Source organism: Rhodotorula graminis, assembly GCF_001329695.1.
Source record: "Rhodotorula graminis WP1 unplaced genomic scaffold RHOBAscaffold_2, whole genome shotgun sequence".
Taxonomy (NCBI): Eukaryota; Fungi; Basidiomycota; class Microbotryomycetes; order Sporidiobolales; family Sporidiobolaceae; genus Rhodotorula; species Rhodotorula graminis.
In genome coordinates, this window is record NW_017264929.1 from 826,045 (window position 1) to 852,140 (window position 26,096).

Sequence of the window (26,096 nt, forward strand, 5' to 3'; positions counted from 1 at the left end):
GATGACGCAGCGCACCCCGAGCCAGGTCGACCACCCGACCCCGGTGACCGACTACTCGTTCCCGTCGCTCGACTCGTTCCCTACACTCCGCAACGACGCCCTCCTCCGCTCGGCCCAGGGCACCCAGCCCCTCGCGCTCGGCACCCCGCCCCCGATCTGGATCATGCGCCAAGCCGGTCGCTACCTCCCAGAGTTCCAGCAGGTCCGCCGCGACCACTCGTTCTTCACCGTGTGCCGCACCCCGAAACTCGCGTGCGAGGTCACCCTCCAGCCCATTCGCCGCTTCGACGGCCTCCTCGACGCGTCCATCATCTTCTCCGACATCCTCGTCGTCCCGCAGGCCATGGGCCTTGAGGTCCAGATGCTCGGCGGCGTCGGCCCGCACTTTCCCTCGCCCCTCGTCGACCCGCAAGACGCCCAACGCCGCGTCCTCGACCGCGACGTCGACGTCTTTGCCGAGCTCAAGTACGTTTACGCCGCCATCACCGAAACGCGCCACAAGCTCGACGGCAAGGTGCCCCTCATCGGCTTCTGCGCCGGCCCGTGGACCTTGTTCGGCTACATGGTCGAGGGCGGCGGCAGCCGCACGTGGGAAAAGGCCAAGGCGTGGGCGTACAAGAACCCCGACAGCGCGCACGCCGTCCTCGACAAGATTGCCCGCGTCTCGGCCCAGTACCTCGCCCACCAGGTCCAGGCCGGCGCTCAGGTGCGTCCCTCTCCTCTCTCTCTCTCTCTCTCTCTCTCTCTCTCTCTCTCTCTCTCTCGTTTGTGCACACACCCTGACTCACCCACACACACGCAGCTCCTTCAAGTGTTTGACACCAACGCCGACTGCCTCACGCCGCACGGCTTCGACACGTTCATCCTCCCCTACCTGCGCCTCCTCCCGACCCTCGTCCGCGAGCACCTCGCCGCGCTCCCCTCCTCCCCCTCCTCGGTCCCCTGCCCGCCCATGACCGTCTTTGCCAAAGGCGCCACCTCGCCCGCCCAGCTCTCGTCCCTCTCGCAGTCGGGCTACGAGACCGTCGGCCTCGACTGGACCGTCTCGCCCCGGTTCGCGCGCACCCACACGTCATCGCGCGTGGCGCTCCAGGGCAACGTCGACCCGTCGGTCCTGCTCGGTGGGAGCCCGGCCATCAAGGCCGAGGTGCGCCGCGTCACGTGGGGCCCGGACGGGTTCCTCACCTGTGCGGCCGAGGGCGTCAAAGGTGGGTGGATCGTCAACTTGGGGCACGGGATCACGCCCGGCGTCGACCCGGAGGACGCGAGGTACTTCCTCGAGAGGGTCAGGAGGGAGTGCGCCAAGAAGGGCGTCGATGACGAGCCGGTGCGTCGCCCCCGAGTCGCCCTCTTTCTCTCTCTTGCGGGCGGCGAGGGGCGCGCTCGAGAGGCGTGCTGCTCGGCGCCCTCGTCGTCTTCGATCGTCGCCGGCACCGAAGCAGAGAACTGACTCTCGTCCGCCCTCGCAGGACGCATGACCTCGCCGCCATTCCCTCTCTTCCCCTCTCCTCCCTCGTCTCTCGCCCCTACCCTCGCCTGTACTCCCTGTAACCCTCGCATCTCTCTCTCTCTCTCGTCCCTGGTCGAGCCCGCGAGAGAGTCCCTGCAGCTCGTGGGCGCGAGATTCTCCGACGACGCGCCGCCGACGCGTCCGAGAGGAGAACGTGAGCGAGCGAAAGGTCGGGCGACGGAGCGACGAGTGCGCTAGCCTGAGGCTCGGTGTGCTCGCTCGGTAGACGAGCTCAGGAGAGCGTTTGGCGCACACCGGTCGCCGAGAGGCTGCGAGCCAGAGTCCGAGACTCGTCTTCATCAGCTCCTCGCCGTCCACCTCGGAGCTCTCTTCCACCCCCTCGCTCCCCCCGACACGCAATGGAGAGTGCCGCCCTCGACGCGCCCGACCTGTCGCAACAGTCGCAGTCGCAGTCGCAGTTCACGCAGACGCAGCCCCAGACGCAGCAGCAGTCGCAGCCTGGACGTCGAGCCAACGCCTCGAGCCGGTTCCCGCCCTTGCTGTGGGGCGTCCTGCTCTCGGTTGGCGCCGGTGCCGCACCCACCACCACCACCGCGCCCACTGCGCCCGCCGCGCCCCTCGCCCCTCCTCCTCCTCCTCCGCCAACGACCCTCCCCCGCCCCGAGCGCGTCGACCTCTTGCGCGCCCAGTCGACCTACACGATCGGGCGCTCGCCCCACTGTGACCTCGTCCTCAACGGCCCAAAGATCTCGAGCTCCCACGCGCGCATCACGCTCGACGAGGTCGAGGGCACGGTCAGGTTGGAGGACTCGAGCACCAACGGGACGTTTGTCAGGGGGCGCAAGGTGAGCCCTCGCTCTTTCCTCCAGGAGACGTCGGGTCTGGTGCTTGCGGCGAGGGGCGAGGCGGGCTGGGCGCGACGAGGAGGAGGAGGGCACTCGCGCTCCGAGGAGGAGCACCGCCTCGCTCTAGCTCTCTCTCCTCAGGACGGCACACTGACTCCTCTCTCTATCGCGCGCCGCGCACAGGTCGGCAAGGGCAACGTGACGGTCCTCGAGTCGGGCGACACGATCGTGTTTGGCCCTCCCGCCGACTCGTTCGAGCTCGAGTTCCGCTACGTGGTGCAGCTCGACCCGGGCTTGCGGCGGCGCCCTGTCGCCCCGGACGGCTCGTCGCTCGACCAGGACGACGACCTCGACCTCGACGACCCGTACCACCTCGGCGACCTGTCGCAGTCGCAGTCCGTGTCGGGTTCGGGCGCCGTGCGGTCGATCCACGCGGCGTACGAGGTGCGCGAGCAGATTGGCAAGGGCAGCTTTGCGACGGTGCGCAAGGCGATCCGCCGACACGATGGCCGCATCGTCGCCGTAAAGATCATCCAGCGCGCGAGGTTCGCGAGCAACCCAAAGACGATGGAGATGATCGAGCGCGAGGTCGACATCATGAAGGGCCTCGAGCATGTGCGTCGGCGGCGCGAGCCTTTCTCAGCCTCGGTTTCCTCCCTTCTCGTCTCGACGAGACGACAGAGACTGATGCTTGTTCTTGCAACGGGCGCAGCGGTTCTGCGTCAAGTGCATCGATTACTTCGAGGACGATCAGCGCATCTGGTGCGTCTCGAGCTCTTTCCCTCTTTCTCCCCCTCGTCGGCGGCATCATGTCCTGACCTCGTCGTCCATCCTCTGCAGGCTCGTGCTCGAGTACGTCGACGGCGGCGACCTGCTCGACTACGTCATGAAGCGCCGAGGCCTCAGTGCGTCCTCCTCCACGTCTTCCTCCTTGCGCGACGTCCTTCTTCGACCCGTGCCTGACCAGCCGGACCTCTCGCCCGCAGAGGAGTCCGAGACGCGCGAGATCGCCCTCATGGTGTGCGAGGCGGTCGCCTACCTGCACTCGAAGGGCATCACGCACCGCGACCTCAAGCCCGAGAACTTACTCCTGACGCGCGGCGCGAAACCCGTCTGCAAGGTGACCGACTTTGGCCTCGCAAAGATGGTCGGCGAGGGCACCATGCTCAAGACCATGTGCGGCACGCCGACGTACCTCGCTCCCGGTGCGCCCGACCTCTCTTCTCCTCTCCCTCCCTTCCTACCCCGCTCGGACCTCCCGACTGACCCGCACGCGCCCGCCCTCCCGCCCCGCCCGCAGAGGTCATCCTCAACCCGACGCCGCTCGCCGGCTACGGCAACCTCGTCGACGCGTGGTCGATCGGCGTCGTCCTGTACTCGTGCCTGACGAACCAGACGCCGTTCGACGAGAGCGAGTCGACGCCGCTCCCGCAGCGCATGCGCGAGCGCACCGTCGACAGCGGCATCCTGCGCGACTTTGGCGTCAGCGACGTCGCGTGCGACTTTCTCATGCGGCTCCTCGTCGCCGACCCCAAGAAGCGCATGAGCTGCGGTGCGTCACCTCGCCGCGGTTGAGCTCTCGTCGGCGATGCGGCGCCTTGTTTCGTCGCACTCACTGACTTGTTGGCTCGCGCCTGCGCACAGCTCAAGCCCTCGAGCACCCGTGGCTCGCCCTCAAGTCGTCGACCGCACCCGCCTCGGCCGTCCCGACGTCCGTCTCGGCCGCCGCGCTCCTCTCGTCGTCGCTCCCGTTCAACGACCCGCTCGCGTCGCCGGCGGCGCTCGAGGGCGACGAGAGCGTCACGAGGCTCCACGAGGGCGACGAGGGCAGCAGGGCCGACGGCGAGGGAGAGGCGAGCGGCGAGGTGCAGGTGCAGGGAGGGTCGCTCGAGGGCGACGACTCGGGCGTCGACTCGCAGGGCTTCGGTGCGCCCAGCTTTCTCTCCTTCTCTGAGTGTCTCTCTCTCTCTGCGGCAGAGACTGACGAGGCTCTCCTGGGTCCGCAGGCAACCTGCGCATCAACGGCACGACGGCCTCGCCGCTCCCGGTCCCCCTCGCCGCACCGGCACCAAGAACCGCCGCGCACCGCTTCGCGCCCTCGACCCGCCCTCCTGTCCCTCCCTTCTCGACCCTCGACTCGACGCCCGCGTCGTCGACCTCGCCCGCGACGTCGACCAACAAGCGCAAGGAGCCCATGTCGGCCTTTAGCGACTCGTCCCTCTCGTCGGCGCTCGACTCGCCCGAGCCCGAGCCCGTCGACGACATGGAGGACACCGAGCTCGTCTCGCCGGCAGACCTGCCCAGCCCCGCCGGCGGCGGACGAGCTCTCGAGCCCGAGCCCGAGCCCCTCGAACCCGCCGCGCCCGCCGAGCCCGCCGCGCCGCGCACCCGCTCGACCGCCGCCGGCGCGTCAACCTCGGCGTCGTCGTCGTCGCCCGCGCAGGCGCGCCGCAGCACGCCGGCGCGGCAGCCGCGGTCGTCGGGCCACGGGCTCACCAAGGTCGTGACGACGCCGGCGAGGGCGAGCGCGGCGAGGGGGAGGGCCCGGGCGACGGTGGCGGCTGAGAGGGAGGAGAATGCGGCCCGGCAGGAGGACGGGCACGAGGAGGAGGAGGTGGCCATGGTCGAGGAGGAGGTGGGAGGGATCGCGGCGGGCGTCAAGAGTCGCAGGAGGAAGGCCGCGAGGCGGTACTGAGGGCTCTCTCTCTCTCTCTCTCTTTCACGATCCCCTGCCCTCGCCCATGGCCGTCACGATTTGTACAGCTCTCGACGGCGCAGTTGAGTTACCGCTGCAGCCGCTCTCGGTCGCCCTATCTTGGCTTCCCTACCTCGCCGTCGTCGTCGTCGTCTCTCTCTCTCTCATAGCTGCACAGCATGCGATCACGTCTCGTTCGTTCCTTTCTCGCGAGAGAGAACGCGAGAGAGAGTCTGGGCAAAGCGAGATGCACTGCAGGGAGAGCACGACGGCGAGAGACTGCCTCACCAGTACGTCAAGGCGCGAAAGGGGACGATGCGCGGCATCCTCGCGTCGGCGCGACGCTTCTTCTCGGCCGCCCACCTGTCGATCCAGCTCTTCATCTTGGTCCGAGAGCCGGCCGTGTGCACGTTGACGGTCGGGATGATGCGCGTGTAGTCGAGCGAGAGGGCGAAGCAGGTGAGCCTGCGGGAGCAGAACGTCAGGAGGTGCGCCAGGGCGCTCAAGGAGGAGCGAGAGAGGCGATGCTCACTCGAAGAAGGACGAGTGCTCCGAGTAAGGAACGCCGAAGGCCATGCACATCGGCGTCGAGTCGCGCTGAGGGTCTGTGCGGCACGAAGAGGTCAAGAGTCAGGCTCCGGCTCGGCGACGGGCTCGAGAGAGACGCAGACAGAGTGGGCGACGCACACAGTCCCGCAGGCGAGAACTTGCGCTGCTGCTCGAGCGCGAGGATCTTGGGGATCGACGGCACCTTGTCCTTGGTCTCGGACCGGTACGTCCAGCCTGCGCACACCTCGAGAGGGTCAGTCCTGGACGAACTTCGACGAGACCTCGCCGTCGCCGAACGGCAGCGACGAGGAAGGACGAGCGAGCGAGGACTGACCGGTCGGGCGCAACCCGATCATCTTGGTGAACCCGCCCTCGACCCTCGGCGCCTTGTACTTGGCCAAGTAGTCGCTCATGACCTCGCGGTTGATGTCTCGCAGCCAGCCGACGTGCACTTGGCCGGCGAGCGGGTCGTCGGTGAGGAGCGAGTGCAGGTCGGGGTCGTCTTGCGCGAGGAACAGGTCGCGCTTGCGGGCGTCGCAGTAGATCTTGGTCGACAGGGCGTGCGCGATGGCCTTGACGATGCTGCAGGCGTACACACGACGGGTGTCAGGTGCGCTCGGGATGGCTGAGAGCAGGAGAGAAGAGGACGGACCGCTCCTTGCCGATCGAGTAGGTGCCGACGAGGACGAGCAGGCGCTCCGTCTTGGGCTTGACGTCCGGCTTGACGTCGGGCTTGACCTCGGCGACGTCGTCGGCGTCCTCGTTCTTGACACGGGCAGGCTCGTGCGGCTCGTCCTCGTTCTTGACGCTGACGGACTCCTCGAGCTCGACGGCCGACCTGTCCTCGACCTTGATGGGCTCGAGCTGGTCGTCGGTATGAGGCTCGCCGGCGTCGGCGACAGGTGATGGCGCGACGGGCGCCTCGGTGGCCGGAGCGTCGCCGACAGGAACGACGGGGGCGGCCTGCGCCTCCTCGTCGCCGTGTGCGGCGCGCCACGCGTCCTCGTCCTCATCTGCGTCCTCGTCAGGCGCCATCTCAACGTCGCCCTCGTCCTGCTCGTCGCCGCCGCCGGGCAGCTCGGGCGCCTGGCTGCCCTCGTCCATCTCCTCGGGCAGCGCGTCCATCTCCATGAGCTCGCCCGCTCCCTCGCCGTCGAGCTCCTCGCCCTTGACCTCCTCGCCCTTGACGCCCGGTGCGAGCCAGCCCTTGAGACCCTTGCGCTCCGACTCGCGCCCGTCGGCGCGCCACAGCGCGTCCTCGTCGCCGCCGACGATGCGCTCGCGCACGAGGTCGGCGCACGCGTTGATGACGAGCTCCTGGGCCGGGAAGCAGTACGACGGCGCGAGGTAGGTCGTGTCGAGGTAGATGGCGTCGAGCTTCTTCTGGATGCGGCCGGGGAGCGGGTCGACGAACGGCGGCGCCGCGTGCTGGGACGACGACGACGACGAGAAGGAGCGCAACATGGCGGTCGAGGCGGGGAGGCGTGTCGAGGGTGGCGCCGGCGTCGACATGCACGGGTGGACGATGTGCTGGGGCGAGGCGCGAAAGTCTGTGTGCGTCGATCCGCGTCATGTCAGGGTCGACGGCCTCGTGCGTGAGAAGGTCGAGGTGGGCGAGCTGCATGACGCACCGCCGCAGTGCAGGTACCGGAAGATGCGGTTCGGGGTCTTGCTGTACGGCGACTTGGGGTCCGTGTGCGGGCCCTCGAAGAGGAAGAGGACCGAGCCCGGGCAGCTGCGCAAGTCGGAAGCGTGAGGGTCAGGTTGCGGCCATGACGGGCAGGTGGACACGAAAAGAGGGGAATCGTTGGACGTACTGGTTGGCGTCGATGAGCGTGACGTCGATACCGTCGACCTTGACCGTCTCGTCGAGCGGCAGGGCGTGCAGCCACTCGTCCTTGACGCCGAGCTTGAGCTTGATCAGGTTGATGGTCGTCTGCGACGCATAGATCGGGCCGTGTGACCATGAAGACGACAGCTGCTGGTAATGGTCGGCTGCAGGAGGGTGTGCGCGTGAGTGACGGGGCGAGAGAGAGAGGAGAGGATCGAGACGGACAGTGCGCGTGCGACAGGAAGTAGCCCTTGCAGCCCTCGATGCGGCCGTACTTGAACGCGTCGACCGTGATCTCGAGACCGTCGATCCACCTGCACAACGCCAAAGAGTCAGTCGAGGTCGAGAGAGAGAAAGACAGGGAGCGAGCGGCGGACGCACTTGTAGAACGGCACCTTCTTCTCCTCGCCCTTTGGTCTGCGGCCCTTCTGCTTGTCGGCCTCCTCGGCCGCCTTCCACTGCTTCGTCTCGGTGTGGCCCGCCATGAGCGCCGTGAACGCGTTCGGGAGCGACGACAGGAGCGAGACGGGCGCCTTGCCCTTGCCCTTGACGTCGGGCGCGGCGGGCTTGGCGCTCGTCGAGGCGGCGTCGGGCGGCGCGCGCGAGAACAGGCGCGAGAGCGGGGCGAGGAGGCCGCGAGAGGGGGCGGGCGTCGAGGTCGACGCGCCGACGTTGGACGGCGTGGCGTCGGTCGAGGCGGACGAGGCGAGGCAGCGCTCGACGTGCGGGTCGCGCTTCTGCAAGACGGTCGACGTCAGGTCACGGTCATGGAGAGGGAAGAAGAGGGTGGCCGGGACGGACCTTCTTGGGCAGCGTGTCGAGCAGGAGCTTGCAGCCTGGGCACGTCGGGCCCTCCTCGACAACGAGCACCTCGTCGTCGCTGTCGCACTCGCGGCCGGTGAAGCCCGCCGCCGCCTCCGCGCGCGTCTCGTCCTCCTTGTCGGCCTTGACGCTCGTGCCGCCGTCGAACGGGTCCTGCTCGGCTGGGTAGGCGATTCGAGTCGACGCCGCGAGGAGGTCGACGGTGCCCTGGGGCCCATCGTCGAGCACGACGGGCTCGACCGGCGCGACACGCTCCGTGATCCCCTCAGTCTCGCCGCCCACCGCTGCTCCTGCACCTCGAGAGCCGACCGGACCCTCCCCCACCTCCATGACCGCATCGTCGTCCCTCGCCCAGTCCTCCTCCTCGAACGTGACGCGCTTGGCCGACGCACCCGCTGCCCTCGAGCTCGCCGCAGGAGCCGGCTGGAGCACCTCGACGTCGTCCTCCTGGCTCGAGTCGCTGAGGAGGTCGAGCGTGCCGAGGTCGCGGTTGTCTGGGACGAACGCCGAGGCCTTCTTGCGCTTCTTGGTGCTGCCCTTGGGCGTCGGGGTCGCCTTGCCCTTGCGCTTGCCTCCCGTCGGCGTGCGCTGCGCCGGTTTGGTGGACGCGAGGTCGGAAGAGGCGGTGCCGGCGGGTTCGCCCTTGCGGATCGAGGACGGGGCGGGCGAGCGCAGGTAGGTCTCGAGTGTGGGTGTCGCGGGCATGCGTGGCGAGTAGAAGCCGAGGCACGGGCGCCTGGCGGGTGTGTGAGGAGGAGAGTGGGGGTGGCGGCCGCCGCTTGGTGCAAGGTCAACTTGAGCCGGCGACAGGGCTTGCTTTCACGTCTCTCTCTCACGTACTTCGCCCTTTGCAGTTAGGAAACGGCACGAGAGTGACATTACGGCACGAGAGCTAGACGAGAAGGCACGAAAGAGGGAAGAGGACGAGCGAGAGCCGCCCTCGCGCGGTCGGCAACCTCTAGGGCCGCCGTTTTCGACGCTCTGCCAGCGGCAGGGCACCTCGAGAGGCGCTCCACTAGGCGCGGTCGACATCTGTGTACATGCGGGCAGAGAGTCAGAACGAGGCTCGAGGCTGGATGTGAGAGGGCAGGAGGAGAGGAGGAACGCACCGGGCTCAGCGGTACCACGAACGCACAGGCCCTCGAGCCCGCCGCGCACGCCCTCAAACTCGACCGTACCGACGCGAGCCCTCATGCGCGCGCTGCAGCGGCGTTTGCCGCGACCCTCGTCCGCGCCGTCGACCGGCGCAGGGCCCGCACGCGCCTCGCCGAGCATGCTCGTCGGGGCGGCGGCGCCGCCGCCGTTGCGCGTGCGCCCGAGGTGCGACGCCTCGGTCGACGCGTCGTCAAAGTCGAGGTTGTCCTCGTCGTACGCCGCGGCAGAGGCGCGACGCTCCCTCGCGAGCGAGGCGCGCGTCTTGCGCGGCGAGCGCGGGACCTGGTTGGCGGCGGCCGCCTTGCGACGAGGCGGCGTGTGCTGCTGCACCTCGACGTCGACGTCGATGGCGATCTCGGGCTTGACGTCGACGTCGTCCTCGTCGCGGGCGTCCTCGTCGTGGGCGGCCTCGTCGTGAGCGGCCTCCTCCGGGTCCTCGCTGAGCAGGCGCTTCTTCGAGTGAAGCGAACGCGGGAAGAACGACCTCGGGCCGACGACACGCTGCGACCACTGGCTCGTGTTGCCGTACGCGTCGACCGCCGTGAACATCGAAATGTTCTCGTAGTACCCGCGCGTGTTTTGGCGCTCAAACTTGAACAGGTCGTCGTGCGGCTGGATGTGCATCGTCTCGGGGTCGAGCGTGCCCGTGAGCTCGCGGTCGAGGGCGGCCTGCACCTGCTTGCGGAAGCCGGCCTTGGCCGCGGCGGACGGCTCGAGGAGGAGCGCCATCTGCTCGGGCGTGAGGCGCTTTCGCGGCGGGGCAGCGGCGGCGGGACCGTCGGCGGCGCGAGACGGCATCTGTCAGCGGACATAATGAAGAGGTTCAGCTCACTGGGTGGCCTTGGCCGACGTGCGTCGTGCTCGAGCACGTGGGGAAGGGAGAAGAGGGGGAGGGGGTGGGGGAAAGAGCGCGACTGAGCACAGAGAGCGGGGCGCACCTTGACAGACGGTAGAGCTCCTGAAGAAGTCAAGGTCGAGGTCGTGAGGATGACGAGAGTCTTGCGGCGGTGCGGTGGCGACGAGGAATGAGGGTTGAGGAGGAGGAGGGTGCGTGAAGGAGGGAAAGAGAGGGAGGGAAGGGAGCAGCGCTGCCTGGCTCGGCCGCGCTGCGACGCAATCTGCGCGTCGTGACCTGTCACACGTGTGAAAGCGCGTAAGAGAGGGGCTCTTGAGGGCTCGAGACAGAGAGAGGAGACTCACGAGGAGGCGGGACGAGGTCGAGAGCGTGGGGTCGCGCTCTAGAGCGCACCGAGGCGCTCGCGACCAGCTGGAGAGCCAGTCTGCGATCGACGCGGGCCGCGCGAGCGGAACTCGGCGCAGTACGAGCAACCTGGCAGGGCGCGCGGAGCCGCACGACGGGCGAGGCGGGAGAGAGCGCAGCTCGGACGGGCGAAGCGCAGATCGGGTCTAGTGCACTCGAGGAGCTCGACGGGACTAGGTTGACATGTCGCGCTTCGCCCCGAGCATGCCGAGCGGGACGCTGAGCCGCCGCACCGCCGTCACAGTCGCGGCGCGAGGAGGCGAGGTGGGGGTGATCGCAGGGGCGCGCGGGAGACAAGCGGGTGCGGCGAGGCGCGAGCTGGCAGAGTGCATCGCGGAGCAGAGACGTGCACTCGAGCAGGCATGGGCACGCGAGAGTGGGTGAAGGAGCGAGGAGTGGGCGAGGTCGGTTCGTCCAGGGCCACGACCTCGCCACGGCCATGCACATCAAGGTGCGCCTCGCGAGTCCTCCCAAGTGCTCCGCAGTACACGCTGACCCTGCCCTCTCGCCGTGCAGAGCCTCAAGGCGAGTTCAAACACGCTCCTCGTCCTCGTCGACGCGTCTCATCAGCGCGTCGACTCGCCCCACCTCTGGAGCCACGAGCTCGACACAGGCCTGCACGGTCGAGCCAGGCGAGCTGACCTGTTCATTCGCCCTACAGATCCAGGGCTTCAAGTCGTACCGGGACGAGACCGCCGTCGACCCTTTCTCGTCCGTCCCTCTCGTCCTCCTCTTCGAGCCCTGCTCGCCGACCCTATCTGAGAGCTGATCACCTTGCCTTCGCACCTGAAGGCCTGGGCTCAACCTCCTCGTCGGCCGCAACGGCTCGGGCAAGTCGAACTTCTTCTCGGCGATCCGCTTCGTCCTGTCGGATGCCTACACGTCCCTCTCGCGCGAAGAGCGCCAGTCGCTCCTGCACGACGGCGGCGGCGGGACCGGCGGCGCGACGATGAGCGCCTACGTCGAGATCGAGTTTGACAACTCGGACGGCCGGTTCCCGACCAGTGCGTCCAGCTTCCTCTCCATCCTTGCTCTCTCGTCGAGGACCCCAGCTGACCCGCACCCTCGCCCGGCCTCCCCTGCAACAGACAAGCCGACGCTCCTGCTGCGCCGCACGATCGGCCTCAAGAAGGACGAGTACCAGCTCGACCGCAAGTCGACGTCCAAGGGCGAGGTCATGTCGCTCCTCGAGTCGGCCGGCTTCTCGCGGTCCAACCCGTACTACATCGTCCCTCAGGGTCGTGTGCGTCTCTCGTTCTCCTCCTCGGTGTGACCCGACAGAGCGCGAGCGAACCTGGACCTGACGCTCGCCGTTCCTCTTTCCCCCTTGCAGATCACGTTCCTCACGAACCAGAAGGACGCCGACCGCCTCACCCTGCTCAAGGAGGTCGCCGGCACCAAGGTGTACGAGGAGCGACGTGCCGAGTCGAACAAGATCATGGACGAGACGAGTACGCCGCACCCTCTCGCCCTGTCTCTCCCTCTTGTCGCCACGGAAGAGTGCTCACCCCGGCCCTTCCCCGGCAGACTCGAAGCGCGACAAGATCAAGGACCTGCTCGACTACATCCAGGAGCGCCTCGACGAGCTCGAGGAGGAGAAGGAAGAGCTCAAGCAGTTCCAGGTGCGTCCTCTGCTCGACCTTCCCTTCCTGCACCTCTCGCGACCTCTCTGATACCCTCGTCCGTCCCGCAGACGCTCGACCGGTCCCGTCGGTCGCTCGAGTACTGCATCTACCAGCGCGAGCTGCAGGACGTCGGCGACATGCTCGACCAGATCGAGGAGGAGCGCCGGCGGGACGTCGACAACGCCAACTCGAAGCGGGAAGAGTTCAACGGCCGCGAGAGGGAGCTGTCGGTGCGTTCCTCTGTCCCTCACTCTCCTTACCTCGACCTCGGCGTGCGACCACCTGACCGACGCTGACTCGCTCTCGTGCGCGCAGACCCTCGCCGCTCGCCTGTCGAGCCTGCGAGAATCCCTGTCGACCCTCTCGACCGAGCACCGCGAGCTCAGCTCCGAGAAGCGCGACCTCGCCAAGGCCGTCTCGAGCCTCGAGTGCACCGTCGCCGACGCCGAGGACGCCGCGCGGTCCGGGGCCGAGCGCCGCACGAGTGCCGAGGCGGCACTCGAGCGCGTTGAGGGCGAGATCGAGGCCAAGGAGGGCGAGCTGTCGACGCTGCTGCCCGACTGGGAGAGCGCGCGCGAGGACGAGGCGACCAAGCAGGACGAGGTCGAGCAGGCCGAGGTGACGCTGCGCCAGCTGTTCGCCAAGCAGGGGCGCCGCGGCCAGTTCCGCACGCGCCGAGAGCGCGACGACCACCTGTCGGCGCTCGTCGCGCGCAACGAGGAGACGCTCGAGCAACGGCGTGGGCGCGAGGAGGGGCTCGAGCGCGAGAAGGAGGCGACGGAGAAGGAGCGCGACGAGGCCGAGGAGCAGAGGAGGCTGTTGAGGGAGCAGGCGGACGGGAGGAGGGACCGGGTCCACGAGCTCAAGGAGGAGATCGCGGCGCTCAAGAAGGCGCACGCCGACAAGGACGAGCAGCGCAGGTGCGTCCCCCTCTTTCTCGCTCCTCCTTCTGCCGCCCCTGTCGCCGTGACCTCGCTAATCTGGACCTCGCATCTCTCTCTCTCTCGCACGCGCAGGGACCTGTGGAAGGAGGAGGCCAAGCTGAGCGCGCAGGGTCGTCACGCCGCCGACCAGCTTCGCTCGGCCGAGCAGGCCGTCTCCAAGACGATGGACCGCGACACGGCCAACGGCCTGCGCGCCGCACGCGCTATCGCCACCGAGCTCGGCCTCGACGGATACCACGGTCCGCTGTACGAGCTGTTCGAGGTCGAGGACCGCTACAAAACGGCCGTCGAGGTCACTGCCGGCACGAGGTGCGTCCTCTCTCTCTCCCTCTCGAGGTGTACCTCTCGCGTGTCCTTTACTCACCTTGACCTCCCGTCCACAGCCTGTTCCAGATCGTCGTCGACTCGGACGCCATCGCGACGCAGATCCTCGACCGCATGGTGCAGGACAAGAGCGGCCGCGTCACGTTCATGCCGCTCAACCGCCTGCGCGTCCACGACCACGAGTACCCAAAGACGACCGAGGCCATCCCGATGTGCGTCCCGCCTTTCTCCTTCTCGACGACGCCAAAGCAAGGCGAGCGCGTTTCTGACGCTGTCCTCCTCGTCGTCGTGCAGGATCAACAAGCTCAAGTTTGCCGAGCAGTTCCGCCCGGCGTTCAAGCAGGTCTTTGGGCGCACCATCATCTGCCAGACGCTCGAGATTGCCGGTGCCTACACGCGCTCGCACAGCCTGAACGCCATCACGCTGGACGGCGACAAGTACGACCGCAAGGGCTCGCTCACGGGCGGGTTCCACGACGTGCGCCGCTCGCGCCTCGACGCCGTCAAGGCCATCAAGGCGGCCCAGCACCGCGACGGCGAGCTTCGCGCGCACCACACCGAGGTCCGCCACAAGCTCGTCACGCTCGACCAGGAGGTGACGCACGTGCTCGGCCAGATCCAGGTCGCCGAGCAGCGCCTGCAGCGCGCCGTCCAGGAGCGCGAGCCGCTCGTCGACGAGGCGATGCGGCTCCAGGACGAGGCCGACCGGGCCCGGACGCGCCTCGCCCGCCTCGACAAGCAGCTCGTCGAGCACAAGAGCAACATGCGTACGCTCGAGCGCGAGTGCGAGCTGTGGCGCGCCGAGATCGAGAGCGCGTTCGAGGAGGGCCTGAGCGGCGACGAGGAGGACACGATGAAGCGCCTGAGCGAGGAGGTCGAGGCCAAGAAGAAGGAGCTCGTCGACCTGTCCAAGCGCCTGTCCGAGGTGCGTCCTCCCTTCCCTTCCCTTCCCTTCCTCTCGCCCTCTTCCCTCCCCTCGCCGTCCACCCTGACGTCTCCCCCCTCACAGCTCGCCACCAAGAAGAACGTGCTCGAGATCGAGCTCAACGAGGACCTGCGCCGCCGTCGCGAGGAGCTCCGGGCCCGCCTCGACGCGCTCGACACGGCCGGCGCCGGCGCCGACGACGGCGACGAGGACGACGGCTCGGCGGCCAACCTCGAGGTCAAGAAGAAGCAGCTCGCCAAGCTCCGCAAGCAGGTCGAGGTGCTCAACCGCCGTGTCGAGGGTCCGTCCCTCTCGTCCTCCTTCTCCTTTCCCCTCAACCGCGTCCTAACCCTCTCTCGCCCATGCCCGCAGAGATCGACGAGCAGACCGACCGCCTCAACAAGGAGGTCGCCGACGCCGAGAAGGAACGCGAGAAGCTGCAGGGCCAGCAGGCCGACGACCAGCGCGGCATCGTGCGGCAGCAGAAGAGCGTCGAGCGGTACCTCGCCAAGCGCCAGGTCCTCATGCAGCGCAAGGACGAGTGCAACAAGAACATCCGCGACCTCGGCGTCCTGCCCGAGGAGGCGTTCCGCGAGAACAAGTCGTCGTCGGAAAAGGTGCGCCCTACCCACCTCTCCCTCGTCTCTTTCGCCGGGCTCGTCACTGACCCACCTTGCCACACCAGCTCCTCAAGAAGCTCCGCAAGGTCAACGAGTCGCTCAAAGCGTTCGCGCACGTCAACAAGAAGGCGTACGAGCAGTACATGTCGTTCACCAAGCAGCGTGACGAGCTGCTCGCGCGCCAGGACGAGCTCGACAAGTCGCAAGAGTCGATCGAGGAGCTCATCGGCGTCCTCGACGCGCGCAAGGACGAGGCGATCGAGCGCACGTTCAAGCAGGTCGCCAAGAACTTTGCCGAGGTGTTTCAGAAGCTCGTCCCGACCGGTCGCGGCCGCCTCATCATGTTGCAGCGCCAGCTCGACAAGGTGCGTCCCCTCTCTCCCTCTCTCTTCGTCTCGTCCTCGTGCAGGTTCCTGATGCTCTTTCGCGTTGCGCGCAGGGCGAGGACGACATGGACGTCGACGAGCCCGAGGAGGAGGGCAGCGTCGAGAACTACACGGGCGTCGCCATCCGCGTCTCGTTCAAGTCCAAGTCGAACGAGGGCCTTCGCCTGCAGCAGCTGTCCGGTGGGCAGAAGGCGCTGGTCGCCCTCGCGCTCAGTGCGTCGCCATCGTCTCCCTTTCTCGCTCGTCGAGCGTCAATCATTGACTCTCTCCCTCGCCGCCGCACAGTCTTCTCGATCCAGAAGTGCGACCCTGCGCCGTTCTACCTGTTTGACGAGATCGACGCCAACCTCGACGCCGACCGCCGCACCGCCGTCGCCGGTGCGTCCCCCCTCCTTCTCGCTCCTCCTCGCCTCGCGCCGTCCCTGACCCACCTCCTCGCCGTCCCGCCCGCAGCCATGATCAGCGAGCTGTCGCAAGAGGCGCAGTACATCTGCACGACCTTCCGCGCCGAGCTCATCCCGCACGCCGACAGCTACTTTGGCGTCGTGTTCAACCAGGCAAAGATCTCGAACGTCAAGACGCGTGCGTCGTCCCCTCTCTCTCTCTCTCGCTTTCCCCCAGAACGGACAGGTCCTGATGCCTCGACTTTTTGGGCGACGCAGTCACGGCCGACGAGTGCAGCACGTTCATCGTGCGTACTCTTCTCTCCTCTCCCTCTCACTCCCTGATCGCCCGCCGGCCGCGCACTGACTCTCTCGCCCCCTGCCCGCTCCCGCAGGAGGCCGCCGAGCAAGTGCGCGCCTGATCGCTCCCTGGTCCTCCCCTCGCTTCGCACGTCGTCGTCCCTCCCTTCGACGGCGCACGGTCCCCTTCCCTCGCGCGTCTTCTTTCTCTGTCTCTCTCTCTCTCTCGTTCAGCAGGTCTGTTGTAGCTCCCCCCCGCCCCGCCTCTCGTCTCGTCCGTATCGCGCACGCCGTTCTCGCGCCTCTTTCGTTCGTCGTCGTCGTCGTCGTCGTCGTCGAGAGAGAGAGCGCAAACATCCCTTCAAATCGCGCTCCCGGTCTCCGTTTCTCGTTCGCTCTCTCGTCAGGCTCGTCGCAGAGAGATAGAACAGGGTTGCATTAGGCGAGGGACAGGGAGGGAGACGGGCGAGGGGCGTAAACAACGAGGGCGGGCGAGAAGGGGGAGAAGGGTGACAGGACGAGGAGAACGAGGCGAGCTGAGTGATCCCGAGGTGCGCTCAGGAATAGTAGTAGCCTGTGGACGACGTGACCGTGTCAGCGAGCCGCGCGCGCAAGGATCTCACGCCCTCTGCCGACAGCGAGGCCGAGCGCGAAAGAACGCAAGCGCGAGCGCGCGCCGAGACGACGCACCGTTGACCCTCGAGTCCTTGAGGCTGCTGTAGTTCCTCAGGAACGCCCTGAAGCGCCACACGAGGAAGAGCTGGTACGCCTGGAGGACGCAGTCGAGCGCGAGGGCGAACGCGAACGCGAGGTACAGCGAGTGGAAGCCGGCGCTGTTGTCGGCGGCGGGCGGCGGGCGGCGGGGCAGGGGTCAGTGCGCCGCCCCGCCGGAAAGAGAGAGAGCGAGAGGGAAAGAGAGAAGGGAAAGAGGAGACGGACCTGCAGAACCCGGTCGGGATCGTGTCGCCCGAAGAGTTGCCCGCCGAGTAGGTCGAGTCGGCAGCGAGCGTCGCGTTGTACAGCTGGCCTGCGAGGCTCGGAGGGGGGTCGGTGAGCGCCTCGTCTGCGAGTACGAGGGCAGGCACGCGAGAGAGAGAGAGAGAGAGAGAGAGAGAGCGGGACGCACCGCCGTGGTTGCAAGACCAGATGATGCGCTCTTGGTCTGCGAGCGGCGAGGCGGCGCGTGAGAAGGTCGCTACTCGAGCGGCTCGAGGCGACGAAAGGGGACGAACAGTAGTCGAGCCTGAAGGTCATGATCCTGCGGCGTGCGAGTAGAGAAAGGGTCAGGGCCGCTTGTCGTCGACGAGAGAGTCGGCGAGAAGGGAGAGGGAGAGGGAGGACGGACCCGGCGCGGACGATGCTGAGCACGAGGACGAACGGGAGGATGAAGCACAGGGCCGAGGTCCACACTGTGAGGAGGTCCCGGAGAGGTCAAGTCTCGTCGACGGGGAGGTACGAGGGAGAGGGGAGGTAGAAGAGAGGGAGGACGAAAAGGAAGACGGAGGGGAGCGAGAGAACGAGAGTGGGACGTACAGCGCGATCGGTTCGCAAACGCGAGCAGCAGCAGCACCGAGCACGCGCCAATGCCCATCGACACGCCGCCATACACCGGAACCTCCAGGTCTGCACTCGGGTACAAGTACTGGCCATACAGGAACAGGACGATGCCGCCCGCGATGCTGTACGCCGCGATTTCGGTCGCGAGCGCCATGGTGCCCGCGCGGAGCGGGAAGATGAGGAGGCCTGTGTGGGAGGAGGGAGGCGTCAGTGCTTCTATGACGCGGACGTAGCGGGCAAGCCGGCGACGCTGCCGTCGACTCTCTCGCACCGACGCAGCTGAGGGACCGAGGACGCACAGTTGTCGCACCACATCGGGAGGACGAAGGCGAGGAAGGAAGGGCGAGGGTCGAGGGAGCGAGTCGTCGGGCGTGTGTCGTGAAAGGGTCGTAAAGTCGTCAAGGTCGTCAAGGTCGTAAGAGCTGCGTGGCGAAGAACGAGGTCAGCTGCCCGGCGAGGTGTGTGCTCATCGAGGAGGGAGAGCGAGGACGAACGAGGAGCGGGGGCCGGCTGCGATGGCGGCGAGGAGGGTCAGCGGGACTGCTGGGAGGACAAAGACTGCGACGTGAGCGCACCTGAGCTGTCTAGTCGAGTCTGGGTGGCTGGCAGGAGCGAGAGAGAGAGGGAGCGGCCGTCGTTCCGGTGCGCGGCTCGAGGACGAGGACCGCGCATGCTCCCTCTCATCCAGAGCGTGATCGACTGCAGCAGATGTGTAGCTCTAGCTCTCACCACGGGAACGCACCAGCCAGCCCGTCCGGCGATGCGGTCGTCGCCCCTCTGTGCCTCGCTCCGCCCACTGCGCCGCGCCGGGCTCCTGCTCGTCGCCTCGACATGCCATGCTCGCCTGGCGCAGCGTGCTCGTCGCCCTGGCCGCACTAGTCCTCGTCGCCACCGTCCTCGCCGTCCGCCTGTTCTTCGTCCTCGTCGAGACACACAACCGGCGCCCACCACCTCGCCCAACTGATGACGCCTCGCTCGCCGTCTTCCTCGGCTCTGGTGCGTCCCAGTCCCCCTAGCCTGGCACGGTAGCGCCCACAGCTCACGCACAAGCCACCCCCTGCAGGCGGCCACACGGCCGAGATGATGCGCCTCGTCGCGCACCTCGACTGGCGCCGGTTCCCGACTCGCACCTGGATCATCTCGTCCGGCGACACGCTCAGCGAGCGCAAGGCCCTCCAACTAGAGCGCACCATCGCCTCGGGACAGGTGCGTCCTCGGCCCTCCTCGTCGTCGTCGTCGGAGCTTCCTCCCACCTCGAGCGCGCTCGAGCTGACCCCCACACACCCTCGCAGTTCCGCATCCTGCGCATCCCGCGCGCCCGCAAGGTCCACCAGTCGTACCTCACGTCGCCCTTTACGACGCTGTACTCGCTCGCGAGCTGCGTGTGGCACATTACCCTCGCGCCGCTCCTCCTCCCGACCTCTTCCACCACCGTGTCCTCGCCTACCTCGTCCTCGTCCTCACCTCGCGAGCGACCCATCCTCGGCAGGAGGAGAGTGTTCGCCGACGTCGTGCTCCTCAATGGACCGGGCAGCTGCGTCCCCATCACGCTCGCAGCCTTCCTTCCTCGGGTGCGTCCCTTCGCCCTCCTCTCTCTTCCCCTCTCCCTTCCTCTCTCTCCCTCCCGCTCACTCAGGCCGCCTCTCACCTCTCCCTCACCCCCACGCCCACACACACTGACTCCCCACTTACCTCGCAGCTCCTCCCCCTCTCCTCCTCCTCCTCCTCCTCGGCCCCTCGCCTCATCTACCTCGAGTCCCTCGCGCGCACCCGCCGCCTCTCGCTCTCGGCGCGCCTCGTCCGCCCGCTCGTCGACCGCTTCTTTGTCCAGTGGGACGCCCTCAGGGACGAGCTGGTGGCGAGGGAGGGCCGGGGGACGGGCGAGCGCGAGGGTCGGGGCGAGGGCGAGGGTCGGGGCGGGGGCGAGGGTGTGGGAGGGCGGGCGGAAAGCCCGCGAGGGAGAGAGGGGTGGAGGTTGACGGCGAGGGTCGAGTGTCGGGGGTGGTTGGTGTAGCGAGCCCTTGGGCGAGTCCTGCAAGCCAGGTGTACCTCTCCCTCCCGTCCTCTCGCTCTCGTGCGAGAGCCTCTCTCCCTGTCTCTCTCTCCCTTTCTCTCCCCCCCCCCCTCTCTCTCTCTCCCCGTCCCTCCCTCTCTCTCGCACTCTCGCCAATCTCGAGTCGTCGCGCAAACCCATCTCATTCCCCTCCCCTCTCCCTCTCCCTCGCCCTCCCCCTCGCCCCTCCCGCCTCAAGCAGCACCTCACAGCGCGAGCGGCACGACCGCAACCTCCTCGGTCCCGCCACACACGGCGAGCTGTCGCCCGTGAGGGTGCCACGTGAGTTCGTAGATCTCGCCCGAGTGCGTGTACTCGGACACGAGGGCGCGGTCCTGCGGGTGGGCGGTGGCGAGGCCGGGTGGGTGCGGTGGGTGCGGTGGGTGTGGTGGGTGCGGGTGCGGGTGCGTGAGACAAGAGGACATAGCACGCGAGGGAGAGAGCGAGAGAGGGAGAGAGGGAGAGAGGGAGAGAGGGAGAGAGGGAGAGAGGGAGAGAGGGAGAGAGGGAGGGTCAGTACGGCGCCCTGCACACGATGGCTCACTCGCACCATGCTCCTCGAGAGAAAGAGAGAGATGTCCCAAGGCGCACCTTGACCCTCCACACGTCCAACCTCCCATCGTTGCTGCCCGTCGCGAGGAACCTGCCCAAGGCCGGCTCGAACGAGATCGAGTAGACAAAGTCGGTCGCGCGCGCAAACGTGTGCAGGAGCGTGCCGCTGTCGGCGTCCCACAGCTTGGCCGTCGAGTCGAACGAGCAACTGCGGGTTGGGCCGGGCGGGTGTGACGAGGCGAGGGAGGAGGATGAGGAGGCGATAGGGAAGGAGGGTGGAGCGCGAGGCGGCCGAGGGAGGAGGGGAGACGAGGGGAGACGAGGAGGTACGCGACGAGGGAAGGGAGGGAAAGAGTCAGTCTCTGTTCGAGAAAGAGGATGACAGAGAGAGACAGAGAGAGCGAGAGACGCACGACGCGAGCAGCCTCGGGCCCTCGTACCCCTCTTTGCCCGCCTGCGGGTGCCACGCAACTTGGTGCACGTCGCTCTCGTGCCCCTCCAGCGTCCACACGCCCCCTCCCCCACCCTCTCCCTCGCCAACGTCGATCCGCCTCGCCGCGTCGCCCCGCCTGACGCCGCTCTTGGCGCCCACCTCGCGCGCGATGGCCGGGATCCCGCGCAGCGACCACACGCGCACCGTCGTGTCGTCGGCGCACGACGCGACGAGGGTACCGCACGGCGAGAACTTGACGACGTTGACGTCGTCGCGGTGGCCGCGGAACCGGTGCAAGGGCGTCGGGCGCGTTGTCGAGAGGACTACGAGTGGGTGGGCGAGCGAGTGGGTGGGCGAGAGGGCGTGGTTTACGAGGGGGGAGGCGAGGAAAGGGAGGCGAGGGAAGGCAAGTGGCGCGAGAGAGAGGGTCAGTGCGGGGCACGACAGGGAGGCAGGAAAGAGACAGAGAGGGAGAGAGAGAGGGCGACGACGCACGGTGCACCATACGGTCAGAGCTCGTGCTCGCAAACATGCCGTCGTCGTTCCAGTCGACGTCGAGGACTTGGTCCGAGTGGGTCGAGTACTGCTGCCGCACCTTGCCGTTGCTCACCTCCCACAGGCACACGGTCTGGTCGAGGCTCGCCGTGAGGAGCATGGTACCGCCGGGCGACCACTTGAGGCTCGAGATGCTGCGCTGGTGCATCGACAGGACGAGGTGCAGGTCGCCCGACACGGTCCAGATGCGCGCGATGCCGTCCTCGGTCGCGGTCGCGAGGAGCGAGCCCGACGGGTCCCACGCGACGGCCGTGATGTCGACCCGCCGCGACGACGACGGGTGCTTGCACTTGATGCGCTCGACGAGCACGGGCGGCGACGGCGCAGACGTGGGCACGTCCCAGATGCGACACGTGCCGTCGGCGCCGCCGGTCGCGAGGAGCGACGGCACCTTGGAGTTGAACGCGCACGGCTGGACCTTCTGCGAATTGGGCCAGTAGCCGAGTCAATGGCGGCGTCCTCGAGACGGGCGAGGGAGAAATGCGGGCGCACCATCTGCGTGTGGCCCTTGAGCTTGATGACCTCGGGGTCGTCGCACTTGAGCACGACGACGCCCGTCATGTCGACGTCCTTGCCGCTCGCGCCCGCCCCTCCCGCCCCGCCAACCTCCTTGCCGTCCTTTCCGCCCACCGCACTCGAACCCGTCGCCGCCGCCGCCGCCGCCGCCGTCGCCGCCGACCCGCCGCCGCCCTTGAGCGCGCTCGAGCCCTTGAGCGGGCTCTTTGGCCCCGCCGCGCCGTTCTTGCCGAGCCCTCCCGCACCTCGCGCCGTACCGTCCCCCGCGCCCGACCCACCGCCGCTCGCCCCCGCACCCGCACCCGCACCCGCACCCGCACCCACCGCCGCATCGCCCGACTCGCGCCGGCGCTGCTGCTGCGCGGCAGCGGCGAGCGCGCCCGCCGAGACGGGCACGGGCGTCGCGACCGTCTTGGTCGTCGTCGTGATGCGGAACTTGTTGTGCGTCGGGGCGGGCGTCTGGGCCGGGGCTGGGGCGGACGGCGGCGCGGGAGCTGAGGCTGGGACTGGGGCGGGTGGGAGAGCGGAGGGTGCGGCGGACGACGAGGAGGCTGCTGCCGCGAGTGCGGGAGCGGCGGGTGCAGGAGGTGGTGGCGGAGGAGGAGGAGGAGGGAGGAGGGCTGCCAGCCCCGAAGCCGAAGCAGAGGACGAAGGAGGCGCGGTCGTCGCCGCCGTCGCAGAGCCAGCGCCGCTCAACGACCCCGGCATCATCTTGCGCGCCAGGATGGGCGACACCGAGCGCTTCGCGGGAGCGGATGACGGCGGCGCGACGGCGACGGCGGCAGCGGCGGCGGAGGACGAGGACGAGGACGAGGGCGTCCCGAGCGGCGTCGACGCGGCGGCCTTCTTGGCCGGCGGCGGACGCAGGTCGTCCTTGTCGCGCTCGCGCTTGGTCGACGTCGACGGCGTCGCCGCGTTGGCGGTGGCCGACGCGCGCTGCTGCTGCTGCTGCTGCTGCTGCTGCGGGCGCTCCTTGGCCTTGGCCGCTGACGCCGACGCGGCGGCGGACCCGAGGCCGTGCGCAGACGGCCCCGCCGCGTCGTCCATGGCGACGTCGCCCTCGGCGTCCTTGCCCTGCGCTTGCCCCTGCGCCTGCCCCTTTCCCTTGGCGCCCCTGCTCTGCGCCGCCCCTGCGCCCGCGCCTCCCTCGCTCGCCGCACCCTCCTTCTCCTTGTCCCTCTCCCTCTCGCGCTCCCTCCCCTTGCCCTTCTTGGCCCCGGCCACCGCAGCCGCAGGCGTCGCCGCCGACTCGCCGCTCGTCGTCCTCGCGCGCTTGCGCTCGGCCGCCGCCGCCGCCGAAGCCGAAGCCGACGCTGCGGCGCCCTCGTCGCCCTGCGCCTTGTCCTGCGCCTTGTCCTTGTCCGCCTTGCGCTTGGGTGCCGGCGCTGCTGGTGCGGGTGGTGCGGCAGGAGCGGGAGCGGGAGCGGCCGGTTGTCGCGCCTTGCCCTTGCCCTTGGCGTCGGCGGCGGTGCCGGCGTTGGCGTTGGACGTCGGCGGCGTCGGCGTCGGGGTCGGGGTCGGTGCGGCGGCGGCGGGCGGGACGTACTTGGGGAGGGAGGGGAGGGGGAGCGAGGACGGGATCGGGTAGCCGATGAGGCGGGGTGCTGGAGCTGGTGGGTCCTGCGAGCGAGCGCGAGAGGGGTGTGAGTCACGAGAACGTGGTCATGAAGGCCTCTCTGCACGGGCCGTAGGGCGCGTGAGAAGGACAGGACAGGGACACGAGGGACTCACGCCACGGTAGCGCGCCTCTGCCTCGAGGTACAGGAGGCCCTTCTGGAGGAGGCGCACGAGGTGGCCCGGCGGCACGACCTGGTCCATGACGGGGTTCCTCGCCGTCGCGCCTCCCGTCGGCGCTGATGGTGGTGGAGGAGCGGCGACAGCGGCGGACGACGACGAGCCGTTGGGCAGCGAGGACGGCGAGGCGGACGAGGTCGAGGGCCCGGCGAGGCGCGACTCGTTGAGGAGCGAGAAGGACGTGTGGTGGTAGCCTGTGAGGCGGCGAGCGGGGGTCGTGTGAGTGTCGTGCGGGTGCGCGGGTGCCGGGTCCAAACAGTGAGGGAGGAGACGGACCCGACTCTTCGAGGTAGCTGTACACGAGCCAGTCGAGCTCGTCCGAGGTCATCATGGTGCCCGAGGGCGGTGCGGGTGTGGTGGACCTGGCCATGCGCAGGTGGTGGTTGTGGTGGTGGTCGCTTGTCGTCGCCGAGCGGGGAGGTAGCGCCGACGAGGCGAGGCGAGGCGGGGCGAGGCGGTCGGTCGCTGGGGCCTGGCTCGTCGTGTCGAGCGAGCAGGCGCGGTTGCGGGCGAGCGGAGGGCTCTAGCCGGCGAGGTGGAGGGCGCGCAAGCGATTCGAGAGCTCGACCTGAGACGAGGACGACGGGGGGCGAGGGCGAGATGGCAACCCGCTCTCGCTCTGACGCCCAAGTAACCATGTCGGCGCCACAGCAGCAGCAGCAGCAGGCACCTCAGGGCCTCGACCAGTTCGACGAGGCCACTCGCGTCCGTCCCTCCTCCCCTCTCCCCCTCTCCTCTCTCCCCTCTCTCTCCTCGCTCACCTCGTCGCTCCCCTCCCCCCCGACAGCGCGAGCTCCAGAACTTCCTCGCCCAGGAGCAGACCAAGGCCGCTCTCCAGACCCAGGTCCACGCTTTCACCGACCGCTGCTGGGACCTGTACGTCCCTCTCCTCGACGCCTCGTCGCCCTCCTGCGCGCCCCGACTGACTCTCTCGCTCTCGTCGCGTCGACCTGCAGCTGCATCAAGGGCCAGCCGGGCGCACGCTTCAGCCGCGGCGAGGAGGCCTGCCTCAGTGCGTCCCGCGTCTCCCTCTCCTCCTCTCAACAGCCTCCTCGCTCACCTCTCGCACGCCGCGACAGCCAACTGCGTCGACCGCTTCCTCGACTCGTCCCTCTTCATCGTCAAGAGCCTCGAGGAGCGCAAGGGCGGCCACCTGTAGATTATCCCTCCTCCCTCCCCCTTCGTCTCCCTTTGCACAAAAGTACAGCACCCACCGCAACGCACGCACTCTTCTCTTCCTTCATCTCGGGTTCGGTCGTGGGCTGTGGAGCGCGGATGGTCAGGGCGGGCAGAGTGGGGCGTGCGAGAGTCGGTTTCAGAGGTGCGCTCACCCTCTCGCTCCTCCTCCTCCTCCTCGTCCTCTCGCATCACTGACGCAGCTCGCACACATAGAGCACCACCTCTTTCGCGAGCCTCGCGAAAAGCTGAACCCCTCTCCTCTCGTCTCGTCGCCCCGCGCACGCCGCTCGCTCCTCCCCGCTCGACCCTCGTCCGCCTCGCGCTCCTCGGGCCCGCGGCGTGCTCGGCGTTCTTTCTTTCTCGGCCCCCCCGCCCCGCCGACTCGTGCGAGCCGCTGCCAAGGCTTGCTTTCCTTCACCTCTCGCTCTGTCGCCCCACGCCTTTGCTCTCTCGGCGCCCGCGCAGCCCGACCGCACGCGACTGCGACGACTCTGTCCTCGAGGAGGAGGAGCGTGCCCGACCCGGTCGCCGAGGTGCGCCCCGCCTCTCTCTCTCTCTCGCCTCGCTCTCGCCCCCCCTCTCGCGCCCACGAGCTCACTCTCTTCCCTCCCGGCCCCACAGACCGCAACGACTCGCGCGCCCCCGCTCCGCGCCGCGCCGCCCCATGCCCTCGTTCAACCTCCCACTCTTCGGCCCCCTCGTCGCCGGCACCGCCGTGCCGCCGTCGCCCAAGCTCCGCCCGCGCCAGCTCCACCTCGCGCCAGACCCGTCGAGCAGCAGCAGCGTCCGCAGCACGAGGACCGAGAAGCAGCAGCTGCTCGTCCTCGAACCGCCGACCATGGCGCCGCCCGCCCGACCGGCGCTCGCCGTCATCCAGCTGCCGCCCACCCCCTCGTCCTCATCCTCGTCGTGTTCGTTGGACGAGCTCGACGACGAGCCGCATCGGCGCCGCCGCGCGATGGGTGGGAGCGGGCACGGCAGGAGCGCGTCGGACGGCGCGGGCGCAGCGACGGCGACGGCGAGGTTGTACCGTGCGCGGCCGCTCCCGGCGCTTCCGGCGCCCGTGTCCTCGCCCTTGCCCTCACCGCCACTTTCGCCGCCGCCGCCGCAGCTGCAGCACCGAGTCCCGGCGCGCTCGAACTCGGCGCCGCTGCGGCCCTCGCCACTCGCGCCTCGCCCCGCGGCGGCGGCGGCGGCAGCGGCGTCCTCGACTTCGCCCGTGCGGCGAGGACGCGGACCGCTCGTCGTCCATCCGCTCCCTCTCGTCGCCCACCTCTCCGTCCTCCTCCTCCTTCCGTCGCGCCCCGGCCACCACCACCGG

The 26,096-nt window shown here is 68.7% G+C and overlaps 8 protein-coding genes across 8 annotated transcripts; 5 read left to right on the top strand and 3 right to left on the bottom strand.

Moving 5' to 3' along the window:
* Position 1: 1 nt before the first annotated feature.
* RHOBADRAFT_31241 (uncharacterized protein) lies at positions 2-1,450 on the top strand (the record flags this gene model as incomplete). Its single annotated transcript, XM_018412953.1, has 2 exons — positions 2-706; positions 803-1,450. 2 exons carry the CDS (start codon positions 2-4, stop codon positions 1,448-1,450), a joined length of 1,353 nt encoding a protein of 450 aa, XP_018273621.1.
* A 419-nt stretch (positions 1,451-1,869) lies between these two features.
* Positions 1,870-3,891, top strand: RHOBADRAFT_11861 (uncharacterized protein; the record flags this gene model as incomplete). The annotated part of the gene is made up of 6 exons (XM_018412067.1): positions 1,870-2,316; positions 2,500-2,589; positions 2,707-3,009; positions 3,170-3,221; positions 3,303-3,521; positions 3,617-3,891. The coding sequence occupies 6 exons, from the start codon at positions 1,870-1,872 to the stop codon at positions 3,889-3,891; spliced, it is 1,386 nt and encodes a 461-aa protein (XP_018273622.1).
* A 1,352-nt stretch (positions 3,892-5,243) lies between these two features.
* RHOBADRAFT_24085 (uncharacterized protein) lies at positions 5,244-8,247 on the bottom strand. Its single transcript, XM_018412629.1, has 12 exons — positions 8,193-8,247; positions 7,773-8,128; positions 7,617-7,705; positions 7,378-7,555; positions 7,192-7,295; positions 7,085-7,110; positions 6,833-6,988; positions 6,213-6,292; positions 5,895-6,175; positions 5,699-5,794; positions 5,544-5,616; positions 5,244-5,476 (listed from the first exon to the last, which is right to left on the bottom strand). The coding sequence occupies exons 2-12, from the start codon at positions 7,874-7,876 to the stop codon at positions 5,296-5,298; spliced, it is 1,368 nt and encodes a 455-aa protein (XP_018273623.1). The 5' UTR covers positions 7,877-8,128; positions 8,193-8,247; the 3' UTR covers positions 5,244-5,295.
* Positions 8,248-11,068: 2,821 nt separating this feature from the next.
* Positions 11,069-16,258, top strand: RHOBADRAFT_41567 (uncharacterized protein; the record flags this gene model as incomplete). The annotated part of the gene is made up of 20 exons (XM_018413909.1): positions 11,069-11,080; positions 11,146-11,202; positions 11,291-11,340; positions 11,422-11,633; positions 11,718-11,872; positions 11,963-12,080; positions 12,157-12,251; positions 12,323-12,484; positions 12,570-13,174; positions 13,271-13,507; positions 13,582-13,734; positions 13,817-14,447; positions 14,532-14,748; positions 14,820-15,064; positions 15,133-15,432; positions 15,507-15,666; positions 15,739-15,831; positions 15,907-16,035; positions 16,116-16,144; positions 16,232-16,258. 20 exons carry the CDS (start codon positions 11,069-11,071, stop codon positions 16,256-16,258), a joined length of 3,687 nt encoding a protein of 1,228 aa, XP_018273624.1.
* Positions 16,259-16,689: 431 nt separating this feature from the next.
* RHOBADRAFT_51410 (uncharacterized protein) lies at positions 16,690-18,008 on the bottom strand (the record flags this gene model as incomplete). The annotated part of the gene is made up of 8 exons (XM_018415825.1): positions 16,690-16,710; positions 16,827-16,969; positions 17,076-17,163; positions 17,263-17,298; positions 17,369-17,394; positions 17,482-17,545; positions 17,670-17,879; positions 17,993-18,008. 8 exons carry the CDS (start codon positions 18,006-18,008, stop codon positions 16,694-16,696), a joined length of 600 nt encoding a protein of 199 aa, XP_018273625.1. The 3' UTR covers positions 16,690-16,693.
* Positions 18,009-18,619: 611 nt separating this feature from the next.
* Positions 18,620-19,267, top strand: RHOBADRAFT_3212 (glycosyltransferase family 1 protein; the record flags this gene model as incomplete). Its single annotated transcript, XM_018413013.1, has 4 exons — positions 18,620-18,689; positions 18,757-18,899; positions 18,986-19,128; positions 19,183-19,267. Coding segments are annotated over 4 exons (441 nt in total), but the record flags the coding sequence as incomplete, so codon positions are not given.
* Positions 19,268-19,874: 607 nt separating this feature from the next.
* Positions 19,875-23,934, bottom strand: RHOBADRAFT_51412 (uncharacterized protein). The gene is made up of 7 exons (XM_018415826.1): positions 23,873-23,934; positions 23,534-23,790; positions 21,779-23,422; positions 21,227-21,707; positions 20,712-21,054; positions 20,338-20,506; positions 19,875-20,081 (listed from the first exon to the last, which is right to left on the bottom strand). Exons 1-7 carry the CDS (start codon positions 23,925-23,927, stop codon positions 19,953-19,955), a joined length of 3,078 nt encoding a protein of 1,025 aa, XP_018273627.1. The 5' UTR covers positions 23,928-23,934; the 3' UTR covers positions 19,875-19,952.
* A 291-nt stretch (positions 23,935-24,225) lies between these two features.
* RHOBADRAFT_64510 (uncharacterized protein) lies at positions 24,226-24,838 on the top strand. Its single transcript, XM_018418500.1, has 4 exons — positions 24,226-24,301; positions 24,384-24,472; positions 24,553-24,608; positions 24,676-24,838. The coding sequence occupies exons 1-4, from the start codon at positions 24,233-24,235 to the stop codon at positions 24,753-24,755; spliced, it is 294 nt and encodes a 97-aa protein (XP_018273628.1). The 5' UTR covers positions 24,226-24,232; the 3' UTR covers positions 24,756-24,838.
* The last annotated feature ends 1,258 nt before the right edge of the window (positions 24,839-26,096 follow it).

Excerpts from the sequence above, each read along its gene's own strand:
- RHOBADRAFT_51412 (XM_018415826.1), bottom strand. The coding sequence starts at position 23,927 with ATGATGACCTCGGACGAGCTCGACTGGCTCGTGTACAGCTACCTCGAA. Across the intron at positions 23,423-23,533 it reads CAGAGGCGCGCTACCGTGGC|GACCCACCAGCTCCAGCACC; the intron begins GTGAGTCCCTCG and ends GCTCGCTCGCAG. Across the intron at positions 20,082-20,337 it reads TGGACGTGTGGAGGGTCAAG|GACCGCGCCCTCGTGTCCGA; the intron begins GTGCGCCTTGGG and ends GCCCACCCGCAG.
- RHOBADRAFT_24085 (XM_018412629.1), bottom strand. The coding sequence starts at position 7,876 with ATGGCGGGCCACACCGAGACGAAGCAGTGGAAGGCGGCCGAGGAGGCC. Across the intron at positions 7,706-7,772 it reads AAGAAGGTGCCGTTCTACAA|GTGGATCGACGGTCTCGAGA; the intron begins GTGCGTCCGCCG and ends GGCGTTGTGCAG. Across the intron at positions 6,989-7,084 it reads GCGCCTCGCCCCAGCACATC|CACGCGGCGCCGCCGTTCGT; the intron begins GTCCACCCGTGC and ends TCGTCGTCCCAG.
- RHOBADRAFT_64510 (XM_018418500.1), top strand. The coding sequence starts at position 24,233 with ATGTCGGCGCCACAGCAGCAGCAGCAGCAGGCACCTCAGGGCCTCGAC. Across the intron at positions 24,473-24,552 it reads ACCGACCGCTGCTGGGACCT|CTGCATCAAGGGCCAGCCGG; the intron begins GTACGTCCCTCT and ends GTCGACCTGCAG. Across the intron at positions 24,609-24,675 it reads CGGCGAGGAGGCCTGCCTCA|CCAACTGCGTCGACCGCTTC; the intron begins GTGCGTCCCGCG and ends ACGCCGCGACAG.